The sequence below is a fragment of the Polypterus senegalus genome, chromosome 2 (assembly GCF_016835505.1).
Source record: "Polypterus senegalus isolate Bchr_013 chromosome 2, ASM1683550v1, whole genome shotgun sequence".
NCBI classification, from domain to species: Eukaryota; Metazoa; Chordata; class Cladistia; order Polypteriformes; family Polypteridae; genus Polypterus; species Polypterus senegalus.
The window spans coordinates 291739381-291756931 of NC_053155.1; the positions used below are offsets into that span (position 1 = coordinate 291739381).

Consider the following 17551-nt stretch of genomic DNA (forward strand, 5'->3'; position numbering starts at 1 on the left):
TTAATGTCTGCAAAGGTGGTGTAGATTCCTGAAAATTAACAATGCTGAAGCAGTAATCAGGCAAAGGAGTCCCAAGACCAGTGGAAGGATCAATTTGGCCAATAGATTACCTTGAAGAGGAAATTAAAATATTACCAACACAGCTTCTATGAACATCCACACTTATCTGCAGCATCAAACCTCACTTGGGACTGTAATTTCTGAAAACAGCTACCTTCTTGACTTACCAGGAGCTTGGGCAGGAACATTGTTGGAGCTGAACATCGCATTGACAGCTTTAGACCCTTCAATGGCTCTCTTGGCAATGATCGCATGTTTGGGACAAAACTTTCCTGAACAGTGTCCATCAAAAGCATCAGAAGCAGGGGTTGCCATTACTAGAGAGAGGAGAAAGTTAGCTTCATTACAACACACTGGGATTAGAGACTTACTTAAAAACCTCCATTAATCTTACTTCTTCCATCAAAGCATCCTTCATTGCAAACTTGAGAGGAGGGTGAGCAAACTTCAGTTGAGCACATGAAGTAAACCTAAAGAGAGAAGGGGCGGTGTCACCCAAGCAATTTATTGGCATTTAAAACCAACTAGTAACCTTAGTGATTTTTTAGAAATGGAGTCTAATTCTCTGGGTTCTTTACTAGACCTCACCTCTTCATCCAGATGTTCCCGACTCTTTGGGTCCAGAAACTGAAATGTGTGGAGGTCAAAGCGCCGGAGATATTTTGGCAAGGGATGCCCCTCAATATCATCCAGAATCAGATTGACAGCAGATTCTTTATTTGGACACCTGGAAAAATGTTCAACTATAATATGGTAGCAAAAGTTCTTCAAATCCCTTTATGAAGGCACAAGCAGAGATTCTTAAAGCACTCACAGAAAAAATTGATCTTGTCTAGTTACAATTGGACATCAGGCAAGCTACACAAGATGGATACTTGAAAAACCATTTGGAGTTTTCAGACTTACAGTATTCCCTAATGGGAGCAGCCGAAAGAAGCAGAAGAAAACAATTGATTGTTCCGTAATCTATACATTGAACTTGGAATGTCTTGCAATGCAGAATAATGCATGACTGCATTTTACAGACACAAAAACAAACCTTCCATGGGCTGGTCACCACAACAAAACTTTATTTAGCATGCATCGTTTCAAGTAGTTAAGTTGGCCTATGCAGTCTATTTGATAGGCTTAGAAAAGTTGAGACTATTACAGAATATACAGCATAGTACCACAATAGGCAAATAACGCTAACTTTACAATATCCACTAATAGTACTTCTAAACAATGCTATAAACAGCATTTTAATGGGCTACAATCTAATGGTAAGCACTGGATGAAAACCAAAAAGGTCCCCCTCCCTACTTACCCTTCATAGATGAGTACCCAGGTATTCATTGAACGACGAGGATAAGCAATGCAGTAATGTACCAGCAACACCACATTAGGTTCAGGTGGGTTTACAAGTTGGAGTTCCAGGTAGACTTCCTTACCCAACAATAAGATAACAGGTACCTGGGAATATGGGTAAAATGAAGTGTAGCTTTCATCTAGAGAGAGAGAGAGATTATTATTAGGTTGTGTTTCTCCCACCATCACATCCTTAGCAGTTTCAGATACTACAAGTGAACCTTTGGCAATTCTTAAAGAAACTCCAAGTTGCCCAGAGGAAATGGAAGCAGGAGGAGGAGACACATTCATCACCAAGTAGCCAGTGCTAGTCAGACTTCCTTTGGAGTAGCGACATTCCACCTGAAGACTACAGACACACGTCACATTAAAAGACACCTTAGGCCATCAAACCCTAGGATGAAAAAGTTTGAGCACTTACCGAAATGGACTGTCTCTTGTAATCTGCCCAAACATTTGCAGCTTGCGTCTGATTAGGCTTTGCACTTCAGCCACATAAATTGTAGTTTCAGCAATGACCTGCACTTAAAGGCTTAAAATGAGCTTGCAGCTTTCAGAAATGGTTAGCCAAGTCAATTAACAGTCCAAAAGATGACTTACAAAGATGTAAGTGCCACAGCCGGCCACTGGGAATTTAAAGATGGCAAATTCTGGAGTGCAGATCACAGGGAGACAAGACTTGTTGCCCGAAACCACCAACGTTGCTGGGTCCACTTCAGGTTTATTAGCAGTGCGGTAAACCGCAAAGACAAAGTGACCGTCTGCTGTGCATGCTAGAAGGGGTACAACAAATTTGCTCACAAAAAGGCATTGCACTTCACCCAAATGGTTTTCTCATCCCATTACATACTGTCCATGGGGTAATAGCAGTGCAATGTTTCTTCATCCACACAGCATCCATGAGCCAAGCAGGATTGAGGTTTAGCACCAGGACCACCACAGGTCACTTGTTTATTCCTTGGTAGGTTGCAGCCTAATCAAAAGATAAGTTGTGTAGTTACTTAATAGACCAAGTAACAAAACAAAATGTAAAATTGGCTTTCATAAGCCACCCAAAAACAAGCAATCCTCATTTTGGATGATTAAGACATCTCCACAAATCAGTCATTACCTTGATGAGCCACAATCCTCTGTACAGGGCACATCATGTGCTTTTGCAGCTTTTCTCCAGTACTGGTCAGATGAACAATCGTTAGCTCATAATGTTTGCCCTGTGCAGAGATGACATGGCCAGATTAATCACCGAGGAATTCCACACCCCAACACTCTTTAAATCTACAAACCAATTCTCTTACCACAGTCTTGACATGACACCCTTTATAAGCAGCAGTAAAGATGAGCTTTGTAGCTTCCTCCACCAGGCTATACCCACAAGATTTGGGAGCTTGGCTAACCACTACTACCAAGCTGTAAAAGGAATCTATGGTGCAATACCACAAGTCAGTATGAATTCATACAACATTTAAAACCATCCCCTTCACATGGATACTTTCCAACTACTTTAACTTCATTAAGAGGACCCAATGGCAGCTCGATGGACATGCAGTCCTCCAAACAAGACACTCCAGCTTCAATTGGAGAGGGTGCAGGAACAGGACACCTCAATCGCATCACTTTTCTGTGCCCAGCAAAGGAAGTGTAGATCACAGTTAGCACATAATGGTGATCCTAGGAATTCGGGAAGGCAAACCTTCAGACGGTGCATCAAAAGTAGGAACAGACACCACACTGTCACACAGCTGTCATCTCACCAATATCTTGACATCACAGGCTGCATAAGGGATGCTGAAATAGACATCCCTCTCCTCTTTGACTAGACGATAGCCACATTTATTTGCCAGGTTGACTGCCTTTACTTCTTTACCTACTTTGTCTAGATTTAAATTAGACAAGAAAATAAGGCTAAAATCCCCTCCCAAGGATTCTAGAAAAGCCATTCAGTTCCTGAACTTGCCTAGGATCTTCACAAGTTGCACAGAGGCAGTAGGCAGCCTTACACTCATTGCAGACTTGTGGCACATTACTGGAGGAATCCCATGCTTTACAGTAACCGGTGTGCTTGGTGTAAAGAGAAGGGGACATTTCATATCCACTACCATGGAGACTCCTCTAGCAGTCTTGTAGTAGACAGTCAGTACGTAATGGTGGTGCTAGAAGACAAAAAGCATGGTTTTTAATCAATAACTCTACAAACGGAGTGATTCACACTATTCTATCAGAAGCCTATTAAAAAGGGTAGGGTGGTTGTGGTAGTGGGTGGGCTGAAGCCTATGTCAAAAGAATAATCAAGATGTAGCCCTGCATAACTGCACAGTTGATCAACAAGGAAATCAGAACCAGTTTAGAAAGTCATATGCTTGGAATGAACTTTGGAAAGTCCAGTGGGACATCAAAGGATGAAAAAGCCTCCCAGTCCTGGGGCCTCATGCATAAACAGTGCATACGCATAAGAACGTTTCCACGTTCAAATCGCGATGTATAAAACCTACACTTGGCATATAGCCACACACATTTCATCGGTACCTCAAACCCTGTTGTACGCAAGTTCCCTGCTCAGTTTTGCAGACTGGCGGCACCCAGTGTCCAAGCAGTGCTACTGTTTCTGTGTGGTTACTCATTATTTTCCTGATGCGGCTTTATAAATACACTAAAACTAACCGCATATTGTTTTAGTGTAGTGCATCTGATTGTAATTAACTTGTAACAATATAATGGTCCAGGGAATAGCCATAGTATTCCAAATACCATAACTTTAGCGTTGTTACTCTCACTTTCAGCTGCTCCCGTTAGGTGTTGCCACAGCGGATCATCTTTTTCCATATTACTCTCACTGCACCACTCGGAGTATTTATATGACTGTATCTGAGTGGGGAATCACAGCAGCAGCTGATCGGAAAGAGAATTATCGGTATACAGTATCAAGCACACGCTGCCTCAGCCACGGGAAAACACTTCAGAGACTTTCCTGTATGGACCTCGCGGTTCAGAATCAGTTTCATCCCAAGAACTTTAAGCAATCAGTCCATCAAGTGCTCCTTGTAGAGCTGTTTGTACTTATAAGTACAATCACCTCACTGTAAACTAGTACTACAGTTGTAATATTGCACAAACTGCGCCACTTTATAAAGCGAGTATTTACATATGATGATGATATTATTTTTAAGATGAAATGCAGCAAAATATGTTGATCATATAGATAAAAGTTTAACTTCATTTAAATAATATGTATTGTTAATAATTAAACATGTGAGGACACGGTTCCACAGCGCTAGCTAGTTCACGGATTGATCCTACCTTGTGCTGTATTCTTTCTGGGGCTGACGCGACACTGGAAGGATAGATGGATAGAATAATTAAACATGTACTACAAAGATATTTCAATGTTCCTTAAAAGTTTTGAAGAAACGTCATTGTAAGCTTATAGATGTCTTAACGTCTATTACAGAGCTGATTGCGTGGCGATTGGGTATTTGGAGAAAGGACAGGAATTGGAGATTAGTACGTTTGAAAGAGACAGTACTGCTACAATAATTTCATCGAAGGTTGCACACAATCACGCACAGTGTTCCCCTGTTTAATAACGTGCTTTAACTCCTATCATTATGAAAAAGATATCACATATACATCTTAGTATTTTAATTATTCAGAGAGCTGTAATATCACGAATGTAATGAATTCTGTGTCCTGTCAGAGAAAGAGAAAGCAGAAACATGTAGTGATTCACACACACAGAGCAAAAGATCAAATACAAAACAAAGCATTTAACGTGTTACTTTAGTTACGATGGGATTTGAAAAACTAGTAAATTAAACGATTTTAAGATGATGTTTATGATGTTCTGCTTTAAAGACAAAATAAACTATGTGATCAAAGTGGAAATTTCAAGATTGAAGTTAACATTTCGTGCTTTTTTCCTACTGTGTGCCTTTTTTTGTCTCTGTACCCTAATAAGCTTTCATATGACACTCAGATATGCTGGGCTACGTCTTGCCTTTTCACAGCGACTTTGATATGTGGCAACTTCTTTTTCATGTCGGGCACTGTGCAACTTTGTGAACGTGAGCTTTCAAGTTTCTCCAACACGCTATGTCACTCGATCAGCTTCCTTTTGTTGATTATACCACTGTTTAAACCAACAGTACATTTTCTTTGCCTCCACTTGTTATTCGCTAAAATTCTTATATTTTCCCCCTTACTTTTGCCATTGCCTTTTCACAGAATGCTGAGCTTAAGGGCTATTTGTATTGATTTGCATATTCAAAGAGGTGTAATTCCGGGAGGATACGAGGTGGGAAAGAAGGCACGTGCATTACTTTTAATGCTGATAGGGATTTATGGAGCGGAAGACCGTGGAAGTGGGCGAACGCACAGATTTATGCATCTGTATTTTTCTGTGCGTGAGCACATTTCGGCTTTTGTGCTTACATCATGTTATAGTGCGAATTCTATGCAGGATGTTATGCATGAGGCCCCTGGTGACTTGCATTCGCTTTCAATCAGACATTATGAAGTTTCCAAGTCCACCATATACTTAATATGCAACATTAAAATGAATTGGTGTTCAGGAGCATTGTATCTTAATCCATGGAATTAAAAAAAAAAAATGACTCAACATTTAGAATATACTGCTGTTATCGGTGACTTGCCAGGTTTGAAATTTAGTATAGGCTATGGATCTAATAATTAATATAATATATGATACGTTACTTAAGGACTCAATTCTATTTAAAAAGTTTCTGCTTTAGGTCATGAAAAAAAACAGCAAAAAAGCAACTAACCACAATGGACACATCACAGGCAGTGTAGAGTGCACTAAAGGAGACATAGTTGGGACCCTTCTGCACAGCATAGCCACAGTGTTCAGGAGCAGCAATGGCTGGCACTTTCTGCAAGTTCCTATCTAAAAATGCAGAGAAAAGCAAATGTAAACTTGGGCAGTTGGAGTTTTAAGCTGTGGCACATGGTGCTAAACAGAAGAATTACCAAGAATGTGAACATCTTTTGCATATCCAATAGGCAATAAGACCCTCATACTGGATGATCTACAGACCACTTTAGGAGGAGAGACTGATGCAGCTGTCACTGTTACTGGAAGATCTCGAGCAGGACAGCGCATTGTCACAGACATCCACATCTCACCACTATGTTTGTAGAGGACTTCCAGAATATAATGGTTATCCTATTGAGGATACATTTTGCCCAATGAGGTTGTGAGAGATTTAGATACCATAACTAAGCCATGGGCATGAGTATCCAAAGATTACACCCCTCCACCCCAACCAACTTGCCTGAAGACTAACATGACAGCCATTGTAAGGAGTGGAAAGGGTCACATGGCCAAAAGCTTCAGTCAGCAAATAGCCACAAGCTACTGGGGCTTGTAGAACAGCAGTATCTTCAGAATCACCTGCATTGAGAAGAGGAAAGCTGTGGTCACCCACTGCCATCGATGAAAAGGACGGAGAAAAAAAAAGTCACTACTACTTGCCAATTAACAGAATATCCTCGAGTGATTTAACAGGAAGTTCAACCATCATGCTTGAAGATTTACACGTTATAGGAGGAGGGGGAGGCAAGGACTTGGTGGCAATTGCTGCTGTTGTGGTAGCTTGTGTCAAATCACCTCCACTTGCTGGGCACTTCATTTGTACAACCATTTGTGACCCTCTTCTAGGCTTGTAAATGACACTAATCAAAAAGAAGCCACCCTAAAACAAGAAACCCACACTCCATAACTCAATCCACAACTGGATCTGCAAAAATAGTTTACATGCAGGATCCCACTATGAGGAAAACTTCACAATGATTCAATCCATGAACGTGGAGAAAAACAGCATGAACTAAGCACTTACAGATATTCTAACATCACAAGATTTGTATAGTGCAGTGAAGGACAGTTGATGATTTCTTTTCACTAGTGTGTAGCCACAGCTTTTTGGAAGAGTAATTACTGAAACTTCTTTGTAATGTTTATCTAAAATGAAAGCCAAAGTTAGGAAGAAGTTTCTTCAAATTCTGCCACCCTTATTAGGGATCTACTCACCAATTACATAAACTTCTTCCAAAGCACCATCAGGTAAGTCAGTAGTCATATTTGAGCCTCTGCAAATCACAGCACTTGAGGGACTACGTGTGGTTATCCTTGTCGACATGGTGGTAGTCTGTGGTGATGGCTTAATTATTGGACATCTCATGGTTACGTGGTTCTGAACCCCGCCAGCAGGCATATATAGCACCATCACAACATAGTTATTGCGCTTAAACAGAAGTATAACATGGTCAGGAGGACCGATATATTCCACATACTTTAACTACATTAAGTCATAAAGAAGGTTTTGGGATGCATCCCAAAGTAAAGTTGCAATTGAATAGCAAGCTTATTGTTGGGTGCCTAACTCTTGACAAGCCTACATTCTTACCCATGTATAAACATCACATGCGTCATAGGGTACTTTCAAGACCATCTTTCTCCCCACTCTCCTTAAAATGTAGCCACACTTTGAAAGGGCCTCGTATACAGCAACGGTTTCATTGAAAGATACTGGAGGACAAAATATGTTCACATCACTAAAAGTCCTTCAGAAGAGGGATAGAGTCTACAAAGGCTAAAAATCGCCTACCTATTTTCACCTGATCTAGAGGTCCATCAGGCAATGCCACACTCATACTAGAATTACCACAAGTCACTGGAGGGCTTGGGGTATAAGGCTTGGAGAGGGTAGTGGTCATAGTCGGCTGGATGCCAACGGGGCAACTCATTGTCAGAGACCTCATAGACCGTCCAGTTGGTTTGTATAGCACCATCAATATATAATTATTGTTCTGAAAGGAAGGGGTTAAACACAGGTTTATTTCCAACCATCACAAAAGAGAAACCACTTTTACATCATTACACCTGTGCACATGGTCAAACTTAGTTGTTAAAATGATTATTTAGTATGAAATTCATATCTTAAAGTTTGGTTCCTTACATATCAACTTTAAAAAGTAGCCCTAAAACCCAGTCTTACCACGATACGGACATCACATGCAGTGTGCTGAACAACAAATGATAGATATCCATGCTTTCTTTCTAGTGTGTATCCACACCATTGTGAAGTCAGGGTTACAGGAACCACCTCATGAGCAAGATCTGTACATATAAATCCAGCAGTTAGAAACCTCCACGAGCTACAGTTGCTAGTTAAAACTTAGCCAGAACCCACCTATTATCTCAACAGCATCAAGAGAGCCATATGGTAGCATTGCTGTCATGTTGGTAGAGTTGCAAATCACAGTAGGTGTTGCAGAGGTGGGCAGTATTATGGTGCTGGTTGTGATAGTAGCACGAACAGCTGTAGTCAGCCTTGGGTCCCCAGAAGTAACTGGGCATTCCATCCGGACAACTATTTGTGGCCCACTTTGAGGCTGGTATATTAGGAGAAGTATATAGGAGCCACCCTAAAAAACAGGATGCTATTTAGAACAGGCAAATCTAACCAGTTGCCTTTAAGGCCACTTTGCCATTACAACTTACCATTACAGTGGGTTGGACTGAACCACCCAGAGCTGCAACAATGGCATACTTACTATGATCTGCAAATCACAAGCTTGATAAAGGGCAGTGAACTGCAGGTTTTCTTGTTTTTTTACCAGTGTATATCCACAGCTTGAAGGCTGTTGGGTCACAGCCACTTGCTCACCAAGAACATCTAATAATCGAGATTGTGTTAGATGCTTGCCGATTGGAGTGGGATTAGTATAAACTGAACTACTCACCTAAGACACTGACAGACTGTGGAGAGCCATCAGGCAAAGTGACCATCATACTAGAACTGCGACAGATTACAGTAGGAGTAAAAGCCTTTGTGGTAAGTGTACTGGTAGTAGATGGCACCTTTGTAGTTGTAGGCACTTTGATTGGGCATCTCATTGTCATAGACATCTCCATACCACCAGAAGGTGTGTACAGTACATGCAGAACGTAATGATTTCTCTGAAAAAGGTGACAAAATTAGATGCAAGAATAAGCCCCAACTGCAATATTCTAGGTACCAAAAGCTATCAGTTCCTCCACCTCATACAAGACCATTACTAGCACCTCTGTATGGATTTCAAGTTTTTGCCAATCACAGATTGTATATGCTTACCAAGATTTTCATGTCACAGGCAGTATAAAGGGCCGAAAAGGCAAGATTGATTGACCTTTTCTCGAGTACATATCCACACTTTCTTGGAGCCTGAACCACAGGCAATGCCTCGTTCTTTTGATCTGAGGGAGAAGGTGCAGATGTAAATAGGCAAGGAGGTTATCAGTACAAAAAGAGGCTTACCTATTACTTTGACATCATTTATGGAGCCCATCGGAAGCAACACCATCATGTTTGAAGCTTTGCAGACCAGAATAGGAGCACTAGGTGTGGTCCAAATGCTGCTTGTTTTTGGAGCTAGTGTAGTTGGAAAAAGGGATCCAGTGGTAGGACACTTCATAGGAACCTTCATTTTCACACCACTTGGAGTTGTATAGACGACCATAAGAACATAAGCGCCACCCTGGAAAGTTACAGATTAGAGTCCAACAGCTTTGAAACCATCCAATCACCAAATTTGTGCAAGTAGTTGACTTAAAAACAGGCCTATTTAAAATGGCCTCCTGTGGCCCACATGCGGCCCAGAAGCAACCTCCCAGTGGCCCACCAAAGGCTTTAGACTGCAACTAAAATTGTCAAATGCAACCAAAAATAGACTTTGGCGATTATCATTTCAACTTAGTACACCAGTCACTGAAACTTTAGATTATTTTTTAACTGATGCAAGAAACAGAAAACTCGCTTAGCTGCTAATAACACAAGCGAGGTGAGCACATCAGCAAAACGCCTCCAAAGAAACACAAAATCGCTTGGCAGCTAAAATCGGCAATACGGTATCCCTTTTACTTTTCCTCCCACCGGTAATGCACAAGCGATGTGAGGACATCGGCAAAACGAATCCTCTTGGGAGAGACACACCCAGAGTAGTTCCTTTCAATTACCTGACATCTGTACATTTCAATATTTTTTTTGATGATTTCAGTAGTTTCTAGGACCGCTTTTTACAGCACAGGCTTACACATCTGGTGTTATACATACACATACAGTATTATATATATATATATATATATATATATATATATATATATATATATATAGTAGTAATGATTAAAATGTCTTTGTACAAAGTTCTTGGGTTTCAAGCAATGAATTACTCTTAACGCGCACAAGTACCGGTCCCGGGACATAACAGCGGTTCAAAAACGTTACAGTAATGTGTGCATGCCCATCTGCCATGCATCTCGACACCCTACCCATCAAATGAAACTTCAAAGTCTCGTCTTTCCGATGATATAAACCATTTTGACACACAACAACCACAGCACTGACACTAAAGCCTTTTTTACAGAGAAGTACATACTTTTACGAGTTGACTGTGCCTACCTTTGAAGACCCCCTGCAAGTCAAACATCAATATTTCCGAGCAGTATTGATCCCATTGTGTCCGTAAGGCTCCAGCGAATATAATCCAGTAAAACGATTTAGGTCCAAAACACACGTTATATTCTCAAAGGGACAAAAACTCCAGAAAACGTTTCATAACTTGAGACCACCTAAGTAATTTTTTTTCACTTATATTGCTCATATTAGACGTAATTTGTTTCTGTCTGCGATAACCATGCTACCGCATGAAACACGGAAGTGTTAGCTTTCGAAAGACACCTAAGTTGGTCAATTACGACGGGTCTGGGGTTGACTGGCACCTCGTATAGCCAACCAGTGTCACAGAAAGCTTGCAGGGTGACGTATAGCTCTGAACTCTGGTTGAATCTACCAGTCTGATTGGACACTGTGACTGACACTCAAAACTTACAGCCAATGAGCAGCCAAGCATTTTGATATGTAACTTGCCATACTAACTTGTAAACAAAACGATCGGAGCTGCGTGAAGGTGGCATTTGTGCCAGTCTGCAGAGTTGGTGCGTGGTTGTTTATTGTGATACATTCTGAATACATTCATTGGTGTTGATTTAAAATTTGCCATTGCCCGTTGCTGGCTGAATTATAGTTCAATAGCTCTGATCTAGAGGTTCTTGCATGCACAAGTATATTTTGACCTGGCAAAAGGTCTTACCTTTACTTTGACATCACATGCCGTGTATAGGGAGGCAAAGGCCTGTTGCTTGTATTGTTTAACAAGTGTGTAGCCACAGCTTCTGGGTAGAGTGATGACCGGCACCTCATGGTGAAGCTTATCTGGGATTGGAACCAAAAGCTGTTGCTCTAGTTTCATATAGCAATATTACAGGGCACAAATCTGCATCTACCTTACCTATTATTTTAACATTTTCTGGAGCAACACCCGGCAGAACCACCATCATGCTAGACCTTCTGCACAGGGCTTTGGGTAGAGGAATGGAAGTTGTAGGCTTTGTGATGGTGGTAGCAGCACTGGTGGGTTGCGTTGGCTCAACAACTGGACAGCTCATGGTCACAGACTTCTGGGGATGTCCATAAGGTTGGTACAGCACAGTCAAGATGTACCTATTATACTGAAAGAACAAGAACTCCTCAAATCATGGAGGCCATTCATCAAATGATATTTTAGTAATACAAATCAGTATGCAGATGTCTGGAGACGGTCCTGAATTAGAAGACAGTAATCCAATGTTGCAATTCTCCATGTTCTTGATACAATCCCCAAATGGAGATAGACTTGCTGGTATTTAGAACTTTGCTAGTGTATTCCCTACCTGAACATACACATCACAAGCATTGTATGGAGTGCTGAAAATGATTTTTTCTCCTTGTTTTCGGAGTGCATAGCCACATTCTTTTGGAGCCTGGTTTACAGCCATTCCTTGACTGAAGAAATCTTGGGGAGTTTGGGGGTAAGGGGTAGACACCACACACCAAAATATTAGACCATGTTTGTATCAGTTCAAGAAGTTTCCCACCCAACCACATCTTAAAGCTCACCTGTTATTTTAACCTGACTAAGCAGCCCAGCAGGCAATATTGTTTCCATGCTGAATCCTTGGCAAATCACTAAAGGGTCACTGGGGGTCACTGGCATGGCTGTGGTGGTTGACTTGGTTGTTGGTGGTTGAATGACTGGGCATTGCATAGTCACAGATGTTTCAGCTCCACCAGTAGGTGTATACAGCACATTAAGGATGTAGAATTGATTCTAAAAGGGAATAAAAACATCGGAAATCCACCTCTAAAGGGGAGACTGATACATTCTTACAAAATCTTTCCCTTGGTGCAGTTAAATTCATGAAATTTAGCCTTTGGATTCTTGTTACACTAAAGTAAACTTGTGCCAGACCCTCTGTCAGGTTTCAGAATTTGAGAATTGTTTAAACTACTCCTCGTAAAACTGTGTTTTGTATCAAAAAACTTTCCACGCCTTTATCCTAAAATGAATTGAACCACCACAAATATCTCAATACTCATTTTATCATCATTGGGAGAAATTCATGCCTATCATAAGCAAAATTAACTTTACAAAACTAATGCAGAAATTGAAAAAGCAAAAGTTGCTGGTAATGCCTCAAAACCTTGGCTATCAACCTAATAGGAAGGGCACTTCCAATGCATTTTCAACCAGGGTTCTCATCTGATCAGAAACCTGTAGTGACTCTCACTAGACTGCAGGGAATTGGAGTTCATAACTTATGACCCAAAATGTATGCAAGAATTCAAAGAGGCCTGTAATTTTGTTGGTTGTATTGACAACCAACATATAGACTCCATTAACAATAACCTTTTCAGACCCAATCATTAAAATCGCATTTGATCTGTCCTTGCAAAACACAACCACCTTATCAATCAGTACCCATAATTCAAACCCCCTAGTCACCACTATACCAATTTTAATTGTAGGGCCTTCTACGAAATCTAACACATGCTGCAACTCACCTCGATTCTGACATCACAAGATGTGTATTGTGCAGTCAGGAGGAAACCACCAGGTTTTCCTGTGAGCACATATCCGCACCTTGAAGGAAACTGGTTAATGGGCATGGCTTCATTCAGGTTATCTAAAAATATTAAATGCACACTATTAAAACACACACCACTTTTCAACATTGCTATTATAGGTGTAAGAATACTACAGTACAGGTTACCTAGAACAAAGACCTCTCTTGAAGATCCATCAAGCAGCACACTCATTGTGGAGGCGTTACAAAGAACACTTGGTGCTCTGGGCGTACTTTTTATTACACTGGTAGGAGCAACTGTTGTAGTAAACCTCACATCTCCAGAAGTAGTGGAACACTTCATAGACACGTTCATTTGCTGCCCATTTTTAGTTTTGTAGCGTACAGCCAGAACATAGTAGCCACCCTAATAAAGGCGATCAAGATATTGGCAAATTCATAAAAACACTAAAACTTCATAATGCACTTAGAGTGCCTCTAAGGCAGACATTGCATCACATGAACTTACCATAATGCGGACATCGCAAGCTGTATAGGGAGTAATAAATACAACCTGTTGATAACCAATCACAACCTGGTGCCCACAGCTCACTGGAGCCGTTATCACAGTCACTTCCTGCATAAATTGATCTAAACAAATGAAATAACGTCAAAGCAGGATGTAATCAGAAATAGGAGATGGACTACAACCCAAGGTTAATGAACTGCAGAGAACTCACCAATTACTCTGACACTATCTGGCAAGGCTTTTGGCAGAATTACCATCATGCTGTTTTGCCTGCACACTACATTTGGAGGAGAAGGACCAGCAGTGGGCATGGAAGTGGGTTCAGAATGGTACGTAGTAGTATTTTTAGTTGAATGGAGAAAGGTGGTAATTGTTGCAGTGGTGGGACCCTGGGAGGTAGTTTTTATCTGATCACCAACAGGACATCGGAGGGTCATGGACATCTGCATGCCTCCAATAGGTTGGTAACGCACCACGAGGACATAATCCCCAGCCTATACAAATCATAAAAGTCACCTTCAGTTACTGGTTGGAGTGTGCGTTAAATGGCAAAAGGTTGTTGAAACACTAAATGAAACCCATCTTGGCAACTGGATAACAAGACAACCCTGCACCTGAGAGCTGACTGAGCATTAGCATATTTTATGATGCAATAAAGTTAACCTTATTTAAATATTTGGTGGTCTGAAATTAAGCTTTTACTGTTTGTCTAACTAAAGTGTATTTAATAGGTCAAACTTGCTTAGTAGCCAAAAATACAAAACCCTCTGGAGAGCCATAGGGAAACAAATTAAGCTATCCAAAAGCCTTACTCCTATAACACCCAATTAACAGTTAAGGTAGTCAGCATTTTCATTTAGTACAAGAGCTAGCCAGCCAACTTCTGATTAGTTTCAGTGTTATGGGAACAGACTACCTATACGGACAACCTTCAGTTCAGCACAGGAACAAAGTCTGGGGAGGAAGCCAGTGTCTATACGCACAAACACACACTTTTATTCCCATATGCCTGCCCAATTTATTGTCAACCAAGACAAAAAAAAGTTTCAGAAACAGAAAATTACCTCCACATAAACATTGCATGCATTATATGGAACAGTCAACAGTATCTTCCCTTTGACTTTCGTCAGCCCATAACCACACTCTGAAGAAGCTCCACTCACAGCTACTGCTTTACCAAATGAGTCTTTAAAAAGAGGACAAGTTGTTAAACTTCAGTTTGGACAGTGGAATGTCTTTTCCTGAACTCTACATCTCAAAACCCTCACCAATTACTTTGACTTGGTCTGTAGGCCCATCTGGTAGCATTGCCATCATGTTTTTAGCCCTGCAAGTTACAGAGCTTAGTGCAGTAGGCTTTGTAGGTGGAGCAGTTGTTGGCACCTTGACTGGACATCTCATAGTTACAGACTTCCATGGTTTACCAGATGGTTTATATAGCACTGTCAGTGCATAATGGTAATGCTGCAGAGATAATGAAAGTTGAAACTGAAGTGGAACCAAATACAAAGGAGTCAAAAAAAGATCACAACAGGATTCCAGATACATCGGGAAAGCATCTTGGAAATTTCCCTACCTGAATGTGGACATCACATGCATCGTAAAGAGCTGAAAAAATTACATTTCCATCACGTTTTGTCACTATGTACCCACATACACGGGATGCAGAATTCACAGGTTCTCTCTCATTGGCCTGGTCTGTAACAGAGAATCAAGTTACAACACAACAAGATCATCATCAGCAGCCCAAGGTTTATCCGAACACACTTACCGAGTATTTGAATTTCATAGTGCAAACCAGGCAATACCAGCATCATGCCGGCTGCTTCACAGAAAACCGTAGGGGATTGAGGAATAGTGGAGGGCTTCTGGGAAGTTAGTGGAGGAAGGGTGGTGACGCTAATATCTCCAGAAGCAGTTGGGCATTTCATATTCACTACCAGTTCAGGACCAACTTCTGGTGCATAAATTACAGTGAGCACATAAAAACCACCCTGGAGAAAGGACACCACACACACCTCTCATTAGTACAAGCCATGTATACATTAAAGACAGAACCTATTGGAGAACACATTTGTTCAAGAACCTACAGTACTTACCAAAATTTTAACATCACAAGCTTGATACGACGTAGTGAATGAAAGATAGTTGTAACCTCTTTCCAATACGTAGCCACAGCTCCTTGGTTGAGACACCACCTTGGCCTTATCCCTGGTCTTATCTAGAGAGTTAAAATTAAATTTAATGCCTGCACTCACTGGATCCACACATTTGACTCATCTAAAACTACTCACTTATTATGTTGACCCAGTCAGGAGACCCATTTGGCAGAAGCACCCTCATGCTGGAGCTCCCACAGATCACAGTGGGCTGACTTCCTGGAGGTCTTACAGTGCTAGAAGTAGGAACACTTGATGGGACAACAGGGCAGCTCATGTTCAGAGACAATTCAGGGCCTTTGGCTGGTGTGTATAGTACAGTGAGCCAATACATATTATGCTGCACAAACATTTAAGGAAAAAATGAGGGTGTTAATTTGAACACACAGAAATAGAAACATCCACCCACCCATAAAGAGTGTCTCACCTTCACAGCAACATCACACGATGTGTACTGGACAGACAATGTGATCTTTCTGTGTCTTTTTACTAGTCCGTAGCCACACTCCACAGGTGCTTGGATAACAATTAATTCTTCATTATAGACATCTGGATGATTTAGAAACCCAAATGAGCAACTTCAAAAGCCAATCCACCCTCCACAATGTTCCTGCTATGGTGTACACCACATTATATCATCGTGCAAAACATGGCCAATAGTGCACAAATCAGCTACTCAAATATTCCATCCCTTTGTAAACTTTTTGATGTGGGTTTTACTTAACAGCCCACCTCCCAGAAAGCACTTAAAATTTTGGATGTCTGGAGTGCCTATAGATACAACTTTAGAACTTGTGGAAAATCTAGATAACAAGGCATTCCGTCCTACAAAGCTTTATAGAGAACCACAGACACTTGTGGGTAAATTCCTTACTAACAATAGTAATTTATTCCAAGTTTCCAACTGTGTCCCAGTGCTTTTACTGGACTCTACTAATTCCCTTCAGGACTGAAGGATTTTTAAATGGTCTCCTGTTAATCATCTTAATGCTTTAAATGAAAAAGGAAGAGCTCTTAATTTTTCTTCATAACTCATCCCCTGTCACCCTGGTTGCTCTTCTCTGGACATTTTCTAGTGCTGCCATGTCCTTTTTATAGCCTGGAGACCAAAACTTCACACAGTACTCCAGACAAGGCCTTACCAGTGTGTTCAAAAGCTTCAGCATAACATCACTGGACTTGTACTCCATGGAATGTTAGGTTATATAGCGCCCGGATGTGTCAACTTCCAGAGGGGGTTCAGAAGCCATTAAGAAGGCTGACAGTGTAGAGTCCACTATGACTGCTAAATGCTTTTCAGAAGGTGTATATTCGATTTTCAGGCCTCACATTGCGTATTCAAACCTAACTGTTTTTACTTCCTACCTCTAATACTTTAGATTTATTGACATTAAATTTCATCTGCCACAAATTTGTCCAAGTCTGTCTAATGATTCAACAGATTCAAAGGTTTATTTTTACTTGGTAACTTCATTAAAAACACAAAGTTTACCACCCTAATAGCCTTCTTAATGTATGCCC

General features: G+C 40.9%; 2 protein-coding genes across 2 annotated transcripts in view; both read right to left on the bottom strand.

Annotated features, from left to right (window-relative positions):
• On the bottom strand, positions 1–16292 carry LOC120523997. The gene is made up of 42 exons (XM_039745773.1): positions 16166–16292; positions 15971–16092; positions 15643–15865; positions 15448–15569; positions 15140–15335; positions 14936–15057; positions 14083–14365; positions 13872–13993; positions 13550–13769; positions 13341–13462; positions 12396–12606; positions 12170–12291; positions 11749–11968; positions 11551–11672; positions 9720–9939; positions 9537–9658; positions 9166–9382; positions 8977–9098; positions 8613–8847; positions 8418–8539; positions 8028–8229; positions 7827–7948; positions 7451–7664; positions 7260–7381; positions 6896–7115; positions 6696–6814; positions 6391–6586; positions 6186–6307; positions 3362–3557; positions 3159–3280; positions 2901–3075; positions 2703–2827; positions 2519–2618; positions 2258–2380; positions 2008–2180; positions 1829–1926; positions 1629–1756; positions 1367–1547; positions 649–787; positions 455–530; positions 228–377; positions 1–110 (listed from the first exon to the last, which is right to left on the bottom strand). Exons 1-42 carry the CDS (start codon positions 16212–16214, stop codon positions 1–3), a joined length of 6507 nt encoding a protein of 2168 aa, XP_039601707.1. The 5' UTR covers positions 16215–16292.
• LOC120524634 overlaps positions 16232–17551 on the bottom strand; it is a 23285-nt gene continuing 21965 nt past the window's right edge. Inside the window, exons 18-20 of the mRNA XM_039746464.1 lie at positions 16458–16579; positions 16296–16370; positions 16232–16249 (exon numbers count right to left, since the gene is read on the bottom strand). Of these exons, the coding sequence (XP_039602398.1) occupies positions 16232–16249; positions 16296–16370; positions 16458–16579 (215 nt within the window). The remainder of the gene's footprint in view (positions 16250–16295; positions 16371–16457; positions 16580–17551) is intronic.

Excerpts from the sequence above, each read along its gene's own strand:
- LOC120523997 (XM_039745773.1), bottom strand. The coding sequence starts at position 16,214 with ATGAGGGTGCTTCTGCCAAATGGGTCTCCTGACTGGGTCAACATAATA. Across the intron at positions 3,076-3,158 it reads CCTGTGATGTCAAGATATTG|GATCACCATTATGTGCTAAC; the intron begins GTGAGATGACAG and ends CCGAATTCCTAG. Across the intron at positions 2,828-2,900 it reads TAATGAAGTTAAAGTAGTTG|ATTCCTTTTACAGCTTGGTA; the intron begins GAAAGTATCCAT and ends ATTGCACCATAG.